This window comes from Fukomys damarensis, unplaced genomic scaffold (genome assembly GCF_012274545.1).
Source record: "Fukomys damarensis isolate Sample0158 unplaced genomic scaffold, DMR_v1.0_HiC HiC_scaffold_17, whole genome shotgun sequence".
NCBI classification, from domain to species: domain Eukaryota; kingdom Metazoa; phylum Chordata; class Mammalia; order Rodentia; family Bathyergidae; genus Fukomys; species Fukomys damarensis.
In genome coordinates this window covers 2,026,379-2,035,613 of record NW_022900929.1, presented here as the reverse complement: position 1 = coordinate 2,035,613, position 9,235 = coordinate 2,026,379, and the positions used below count along the sequence as shown (strand labels likewise).

Genomic DNA, 9,235 nt, shown 5'->3' with positions numbered 1-9,235 from the left:
ATGAGAAAATGAAAAAGTGGAAATAAAGTGTTTGTAAATGGGGAGGGGAGGAGGGGGTGAAGGGAGGGAAGGGACAAGGGGAAAAAATGAGAACCAAGACCTGTCCTGTAAAGGTACAAGATCACAGTAATGAATGTAACTGTACTGTATACCTAGAATGTACTAATAAACTCAATAAAAAGAAATAAGCATGTGCTCACATGCATAGGAATACAACTTCCCAAAAAATTAAATCCAAAATCCAAGGGCCGGGGATTTAGCTCAGCGGTTCAGTGCCCTGCCTTGCAAATGCAAGGACCCGAGTTCTAATCCCTAAAAAAAAAAAAAAAAAAAAAAAAAAATTAAATCCAGCTGGTAGCCAGGCATTGTGGTGCACATCTATAATCCCAGAACTCCGGGAGGCTGAAGCACAAGATTGTAAAGTTTGAGCACAGCCTGAGCAATTCTTTAAGCTTCTGTCTCAAAATTAAAAATAAAAAGGAGCTAGGGATGTAACTCCATGCAAAGGTCCTAGGTTCAATCCCCAGCAACACAAAAATAACTTTCTTTAAAATTTAAAAATCCAGCTGTCTGGTAAGCATTTGGACAGCCCTCTAATATGACTGTGATTTGCTGATAACAAAACAGTTCTGGACATCTTTTGAGGAAGTCACCATACTTCAGAACAAACAATTCCTGTAATTTATTATTTATTTTTTTGGGAAAAAAAAAAAAACCTTCCCGTGCACCCTCCAAGTTTGCACTATGTTAGGGCCACAATTCAGCACTCTGGTTCCATACTTTCAAGTCTGAAACTTCCAAAAACGAAGACAAGTTCAAAAAACAAAATTTTTCCGGTACTGAATCCAGGGCCTTCGCACTGAGCTACATTCCCATCCCTTAAAACAAATTTTTAAAAAAATTCTTGATCTTGAGACAAGGTCTCACTAAATAGCCCAGGTTGGGCTGGAACTTGTATTCCTGCTGCAACCTCCCACAGCCTGGGATTAAAGGGGTGCGCCACCACGCTCGGGAGACAAGTTCAATTTTAATTCTCCAGAACTGCCGCAAAGCGAAACGAGACTCGACCTGCGCGGAGCGATTCACCTGCCGCACCTTCACTCGGAGGACAGGCACCGATCCGGAAACTGAAACGTGCTGCCGGCGTCGTTAGGTCCCTGCGTACCCCGCCCCCGGGCCCGGCGCACACCTGGCACACAGCAGGCTCCATCAATGCCCTAGAGGTGGCTACAATGATAGGGACCACCACCCCGGCGCACGCTCTGGCTCCTGGGGACTGACGCCCGCCGGTCGCCGATAGCCCTCCTCGGCCGCCACCTGACACCCAAGAGCACCCTCCTCCTTGTACCTCTCCCTCGCGTGGCCCAAAGAGCGGGTTGTAGATAAAGAAGCTCAGCATCGAAGGTGGGAACTGCTTCTCCTGGGATGCCCAAGACCCGGCGCCGGCCCCAGCCGCTGCTGCCATCCCGGCCCGGCCCCCTATTTGGGAGCCTCCCTCTTGCCCGCCCAGAGCCAGCAGCTGTGAGCCGACTGCACTTCCGCCTGCTAGCTGTCAGCCGGGAAGTGGTCGCGGCTGGCCCGGAAGGAGAATCCCAGCGCGGCGTCTCCTTTTGACACGTCCGGGTGGACCAGGTTCTCACCTGATTCCTGGACTGTGATGTTTCTTTTGCGATACAGTGAAGTTCAGGTGGAGGTGAAATTTGTTGTTATTGGCTCCAGGATTTCTGTTATCACTAAAGGCTAGGGCTACGAGTTTTAAGGAAAAATGGAAGAGACACAGTTTTTTTGGTGGGGGAGGGTGAGAGAAGGGAATGTGAAGATGAAAACGAAGGCCTGGCTTGTAAGTGAACACTTTTAGGGGTGGATGTGCTTGCATTCTGGCCCTGGAACCATCACATCATTTCTAGAGTCCCTGTCAGACCGCAGTGGCTGCTGGATCAAAACCATCTAGATAAGAGTTTGTGCCTAACCTGCATTCTCTAGCTGTGTGTGCAGCAGAGGTGGGATCAGACATGGCCTTCACCCCATGGTGCCCATTCCCAAACCTTGACCTTAGCCTTTGAGTCGCATGGATTGTGACACAGTTGGAAGTGCTTGTTTCCCATATTTGGAGCTCAAGCCCTTAGAGCAGACCACTTGGCCAACCTCAAGAAGACCTTCGGTTTAGGATAACTGGTGTCAATAGATGAAATTTAGAAAGACCACTTACCTCACCCAACCTCATAGACCTTACAGAGGCTGTGCATTGAAATGTGGACATGAGACATCTGGGTATGAATCCTAGCTCTGCCACTTAATAAGTGCGAGACATTGGATCGATCATATAGCCTCCAGTTGCTCTTATTTGTGACATGATTAATAGTTAATTTCTATGTAGTAGAAATTGCACTTTAAGAATTAAATGGGGTCCAATGATGAATGTAACTGTACTGTATACCTAAAATGTACCAATAAACTCAATGAGAGAAAAAGAAATGGGGTTATGAATGTCCATTGAGTGTCCAGCCATGTAATCATTGTTCCACAAATGATTGCTACATCTCCTTGCTCTTGACTTTACTAGCTAGTATACTTTTTTTTTCCTCATTGAGTTTATTGGTACATTTTAGGTATACAGTACAGTTGCATTCATTATTGGGATCTTGTACCTTTACAGGACAGGTCTTTGTTCTCGTTTTTTTCCCCTTGTCCCTGCCCTCCCTTCACCCCTCCTCTCCTCCCCTTTTACAAACACTTCATTTCCATTTTTTCATTTTCTCGTATTTTCCCCCTTACTAGCTTTCCCCTGTCCTTCCCACTTTCCCTACACCTTTACCCGCTTTTTTCCTATTTCACATTGTCCATTATATCATTAGGATCTTATGTACTATTATAGTTTATTCACACCAGAGAAACTATTCGGTATTTACCCATGTGTGACTTATTTATTTCACTTAGGAGTATATCCTCAATATGTATCCATTTTCCTAGGAATGAATCTAATTTCTCATTCTTTATGGCCGAGTAGTATTCCATTTCATAGAAAAACCACATCTGTATCCAGTTTCCAACTGATGGGCAAATGGGCTCTTTCCAAGTTTTAGCTATTACAAACTGTGCCACTATAAACATAGGTGCACATATATCTCTGTGATATGATTCTTTTAATTCTTTTGGAAAGATACCCAGCAGAGGGATGGCTGGGTCAAAGGGAACCTCTAGTCCCAGCTCTTTGAGATATTAGGCAGAACTCTTGAAGACATTGGCATAGGAAAAGATTTTATTAACAAATCCTCGGTAGCACAGGAACTAGCAGAAAGAATCAGCAACTGGGATCTCATCTTATTAAAAAGCTTCTGCACTGCAAAAGAAACCATCACCAGAACTAAGAGACAACCTACAATGTGGGAAAAAATTTTTACCAGCTGCTCCTCAGACAAAGGACTATTATCTAGAATATATAAAGAACTCAACACAATCAGCCCCCTCAGATATAAAGACCCCATTCAAAAATGGGCATCTGAAATGAACAGACATTTCTCAGACAAAGGAGTGAAAACAGCAAGTAAATATATGAAAAAATGTTCCACATCACTGGTCATTCGAGAGATGCAGATGAAAATAACACTGAGATTCCACCTCACCCCACAAAGAATGGCTGCTATCAAGAAATCAAACAATAACAAATGTTGGCGGGGTTGTGGGGAGAAAGGAACCCTTCTCCATTGTTGGTGGGAGTGCAGACTGGTGCAACCACTATGGAAATCAATACGGCGATACCTCAAAGAACTGGGACTAGTACACTCTTAAATGCATGAAATCCTGCCGTGAGAAGTACATATTTTGGCATTAAAGCAATGATCTTAAAAAAGAGACTAGATCAGAGAACTCTCTTTTACATTTTCTCAAAAAGTCTTTGGGGGACTTCTAACAAATAACATAGACATAGAGCAACCAAAGTTGTATGAGGGTCCAGGTGATAGACTATAGACTGAGGCATTCTTCTGGTCTTTTCCAGGATCTACCCACCATCGTCATCTCCCCTGGTAATGTTAAAACAGCCACAGAACTCTGGAAGAGTGAGGACAAACTAATAAGACAGACTGGAACCTAGGCCAGCCCCTCACTCCCTCCAGCTCTGATGATGAGGGACACCAGGAGGAAGCAGTGTCCTTGCATATCTAATATGGGGAGCTGCAGGGGATCCCACACTAAAGAGGCAAGCCAACGGAATGGCCACCTGCACCTGCCTCCCAAGAGTAAAACACTAGTTGGATGTGGCTGTGTACACATGTAATCCTAGCACTCTGGGAGGTTTAGGAGGCAGGAGAATTGCAGATTTGAGCCCAGCCTAGGAAACTTAGTGATTTAGTGAGGCCTTGTCTCAATCAATCAATCAATTGATCGATCAGTCAGTCATTCAGTAGGGCTAGGGATGTAGCTCTGTGCAGAGGCTCTGGTTCAATCCTCAGTGCAGCAGGAGTGAGGGGAGGGAAGGGAAAGGGAGAGAGAGGGTTGTACTTTACACCGCCCCCCAGATCTCTGGCAACTTATCTTCAGCCCACCCTAATAGATCCATAAGTGTACCACGATTTGATAAAGCCAAGTACACGGATGTTAATGTTGCTTTACTTCTGCTCTGTTTGAAATACTTCATGACTTAAAAGCAATGTAAGGTGAGAGTCCATTTATACTCATTGTTAACCCCCTAGGAGAACTTTGTCAAAATCAATCGCCACCACCACCAAAAATGGTAATTTTTTGAAACTACCAAAAACATGTAGATGTATAGTCTTTCCAGTGAATAAATTAACAGGCACGGTGGAAATGATCCCGGTGATTCCAATTTCATCTGTCTTCTTAAGTGTTTGCAAAGTGATACCATAGCTTAACATTAGCAGAGCAGATAGAAGATCGGTTTTTGCTTGAAATCAGATCCCTGAGTGCTCATTACACAACGTTAAACTGTAGTGCTTTCATCGAATTAACTATGTATCTTGTAAACCTGAACAAACAGACAAGTATTTCCCAAATTGGCTACTCTTTGTTTTTGAGTTGAAAATACCAATTTGAAAACCTATCTGTTTAAAAAATCTTATAAATATTTCTTAATGTGCAGACAGTGGAAGAAAATACTAGATCATATTTGAGGCCTTATAATCCATTTAGTCTCAACAATTAAGGACATTTACTAAGCTGTCTTTGAGATCTATTAAATTCTGAACTACTCTACAAGCTACGAACTAAAAGTGTAAAGGAATAATAGTCCAAATTAAAGCTAGAGTTAAAAGAATAAAAATAAAGCCAGAAATGTATTCTTATTTTATAAACAATTAGGGAAAAATAAACTATGTTTCAGTTTAGGCCTTCATTTTAAAGTCAAAATACATCAATCACTTGAGTACTGAAAACTTGTTTTTTTCAGTATTGAGAATTAAACCCAGAGCCTACACTCTGAGCTACATCCCCAATCTTGTTTTATTATTTTGAGTCAGGACCTCACTAAACTGCTCAGGCTAGGCTCAAACTTGGAACCCTCCTGCCTCAGCCTCCCAGAGAACTGAGTTTACAGTTGGCAAAAATAATGTGTCTTTTTGAGGTAGGCCTGTGGTCATCTGCTAATTAGGTAAAAATAGAGAAGTCAAGCATACAAGTAAAGCTTTTCATATGTAAGCCTTTTCTAGGATTGTTAGAATTTTCTTCAGAGTGTTTCCAGTTTTATTTGATTTTGGATATGTTATATTTAAAATTCTTTCAAGTATTTAAAATACAAATGATTAAAAATGAGAAGAAATTTCAGGAACAGAATATTATGCAAGGCTTTCATTAGAGTATGAGACGTGTAAGATCTTTAGAATCAAAATTTGCTACTTTGGCTTAGTGACTATAATTGGGTATAATCTACATCTTTGTTCTTTATTTTCTCTTGTCATTATGCTCCACTTTTAAAAAGGCTCCAATCAAAGATCATTGTTCTATAATCCTCCCAGCTGGAGGGGGCCACACTGTTAATGTTTGCCTATATATCTTTTCATTCTTTTTTCTGTGAGATACATGTTGACTATGACCCATTGGTTGATTGATTGATTGATTGATTGAGTTGGGGATCTCATTGTGTAGCCCAAACTGGCCACAAAAATTTGGCAGTCCTCCTGACTCAGCCTGCTGAGTTCTAGGATTATAGGCATGGGCCATCATACTCGGCAAATGTGACCCATCTTAAAACTATTTTGTACAAACTTACGTAGTAACTAAACTCAGGTAATTTTTTAAAAAACAACTTTTGTCTTAAACTGGGCGTGGTGGCATATATCTATACTACCACTACTCTGGGGAGGATCCCAAGCTCAAACCCATTTAATCCTTTTTCAAAATTAAAAAAAATGTTTTTTCTTTAAAGAGGGAAGACTGGAGTTGATCAGTGTGAAGGCCTTGGGTTCAATCCCTAGTACTATAAAAAAGGACAAAATGCACAGCTGGGGAAGAATAATAGAGTGAAACGAAAATAAAGGACCAGAGTTCAAACATATGGTATGAAGACAAAATACTAATGTTTTAAGAACCAAGGCCTTTAGGGCATGAGTACAAGCAAGGGAGGTGCTCTTCCTGTCTATACTGTAAAGGAGTCACATGCGCATCCAGGAGACATCCATGCACCCAGGGAAGCTGGCAGTGGAGGGGATTTAGCCAGGTTCCTGCCAGGAAGGGGACACATTGGGGGAGATGAGTATGTGGGGAACAGGAGACAGGGACAGGCACAGAGAGACTGTCAAGAAGTTAGTTCCATTCTGGGCCCTCCCCAACAGTTCTTCACTGTAAAGCTGAGTTTCCCAATTTTCATTTGAAAGATGCCTTCATGAGTTTTGTTGATCCAGATAGTAGTGCGTCTAATATTACTTCATATTCTTCAAACTGATACACATTCAAAAACCTGGGGTGGAACCTGTGATCCTCCTGCCTCAGCCCCCCAGAGTGCTGGGGTCACAGGTATGAGCCATCAAGCCTGGCTGAGGCCCCTTTCTAATAGTGCCTCCCACTTTAAACACTGCCTCGCACATGACCTTCCAAGAAACAGAGGTTCAAATCTCACTGGCTGTTTATTGTGCGGGAAGCAGTCTTAGAGACACACTCTGGATGTGGCAAGGTTAGAGAGAGGCAAAAGTATGAGGTTTTAAACAAACATGCAGGAAAATGCATCTGTGACTTGAGGAGCCCCCATCTCTCAGGGTCAGTGAGAAAATAGCTCTGCCGGCCACCTGGACGTCAGCCTAATGAGAATTTCCTGGCTGAGACTGCCCAACTTTCATGACAACCCTGTAACAGGACCTGCAGGCTGGCCTGAAGGTAGGACAAGGCTCATGTCACTGGCTCCAAAGGTGTCACCTAAGAGCCAGGAAAATGGTGGCAGAGAAGGGGGGCGGTGGCAGAAGGCTGGGTGAAGGCAGGCAAGGTTAAGAGCTTGTTTTTCTAAGAGGTGGGGGGAGGAGAGAGGGATAGAGGGAGAGGGAAGGGAAGGGAAAGGAAGGGAAGGAGGATGGACTGGACAATGGGTCTGTGTGCTGAGCTGGCCTAGCCAGACCCCTAGCTTTGCAGTCCCCTCCAGCTCCCCACCCTTCCGTCTTGTCCCATTTGCTTTTACTTAAATCTGTTGCATAGCAATCAAGCCCCCAGTGGCAGAAATCGCATTGGAAAGACTGACTTTATGCTGGCTAGAATCTCTTCACATTAATTTCAGAGTCAGATGAATCTCTAAGAAAAAAAAAAAAAAACCTCAGTGATGCCATTGATTTGTGATATTCCTATTTTTAAACCTGATTTCCCTGCTTCCTCACATATGTCAGTGTGGCTTGCTTGGTGGCCCAAGAGGACCCAAGATCTTTAGAAGATTCCTTGGCCTCACTCACTTAAGTCCCTCACTTTTTGTGGGGACAGTACTAGGACTGAACCAGTGCCTTCCCACTGAGCTACAGCCTCAGCCTTTTAAGAAATGTTTTAGTTTGAGACATGGTCTTGCTACATCACTAAATTACCCTGGCTGCCTTGAATTCGCAATCCTGTTTCAGCCTCCCAGAGTGCTGAGGTTGTAGGCGTGCACCACCACACCCAGTTCTGTCTCTCTACCTTGCAGAGAAAAAACACACCCACACATCAGCCAATGACAAGAAGCTGTCTTTATTGGGTGATTTTTTAAAAGACATTACCTGCGAGGGGCCTTACAAGGGTCATCAGGGCATACCCACCACCAAAAAGGCTATGGAGTGTCTTTTTTTTTTTTCTCTCTCTCTCTCTCAAGCAATGAACAAATTGCATCAGTGTTTCAGGAGAAATTCATAAATTAGTTTGGGGTAGGATGTGGGGTTTCCCATTACCAGGGTTCTGGAGACCTTCCAGCTGAATGTCCCTTCCTCTGTTTTCTCCAAAGACTGGGGCTTTTAAGAATGCACCATTTCCTGGAATTCTAGAACAAAAGAGGAGAGAACAGGGTCAGTGGGGGTGGCTCTACAGACGTCATCACCATGAGAGCTCTGAAGAGGGAAGGAAACGATGAAGTGCATTTCCACGTGATGAGCATGGTCCCCTTGGAGGACACCGAGGATGAGAACGGTGGGCGGCACATCTCTATAGTATCCCTGCGTAATCTTCCTTAACAAATGTCTTCACCTTTAGAACTCATCAACCCACTCACTTGTCTCTACCAATGAAAGGATTCTGTGTAGCTGTGTACTGCGGTCTGTGAACATTTACCTTTCAGCCTGGTCAGTTTAAGACAAAAATAGGAGGTTTTCTTCCTTTATTCTGTAGCAGTATGTTGCATTTTTCAGGGAATAACAGGGGGAATCTGTGAACAAACTTGTCTCTAGTGAACCCTAAATTTATTCCCAGAAGTTTATGGTACAGAAAGAAAGATGATGGTAATAGTAAGATGTTAATGATGTAGGTTGAAATTGAAAGCTAGGCTTTGCTTTATATTTGTTTCTCTTTTTCTTTTTTGCAGTGCTGAGGATTGAACCCAGGGCCTTGCACATGCTAGGCAAGTTCTCTACCTCTGAGCTACATCTCCAGCCTATTACACTCATTGGTAAGCTTGGTCTCTTTGGAAGTCTTTCAAAGTTATGTATAAATAAATCAATCTTCCTATGCCTAAACTATTTTCATGAGCTACCTGTGGAAGCTGCATCATCCCCTGTTGTAGTACGATATGTTTTGAGGGATTTAAAGTAACACTTTTTTTTTTTTTTTTTTTTTTTTTTTTTTT

General features: G+C 42.9%; 2 protein-coding genes across 3 annotated transcripts in view; both read right to left on the bottom strand.

The window, feature by feature from the left end:
* Ccz1 (CCZ1 homolog, vacuolar protein trafficking and biogenesis associated) overlaps window positions 1-1,585 on the bottom strand; it is a 36,537-nt gene extending 34,952 nt beyond the window's left edge. For both annotated transcript variants that reach the window (XM_010642755.3, XM_010642754.3), the window contains exon 1: window positions 1,349-1,585. In XM_010642755.3, the coding sequence (XP_010641057.1) occupies window positions 1,349-1,465 (117 nt within the window). In that variant the 5' untranslated portion in view covers window positions 1,466-1,585. The remainder of the gene's footprint in view (window positions 1-1,348) is intronic.
* Window positions 1,586-8,164: 6,579 nt separating this feature from the next.
* Window positions 8,165-9,235, bottom strand: part of Ocm2 (oncomodulin 2) — a 16,606-nt gene continuing 15,535 nt past the window's right edge. The window contains exon 5 of the mRNA XM_010642753.1: window positions 8,165-8,437. Coding sequence (XP_010641055.1) covers window positions 8,412-8,437 — 26 coding nt within the window. The 3' untranslated portion in view covers window positions 8,165-8,411. The remainder of the gene's footprint in view (window positions 8,438-9,235) is intronic.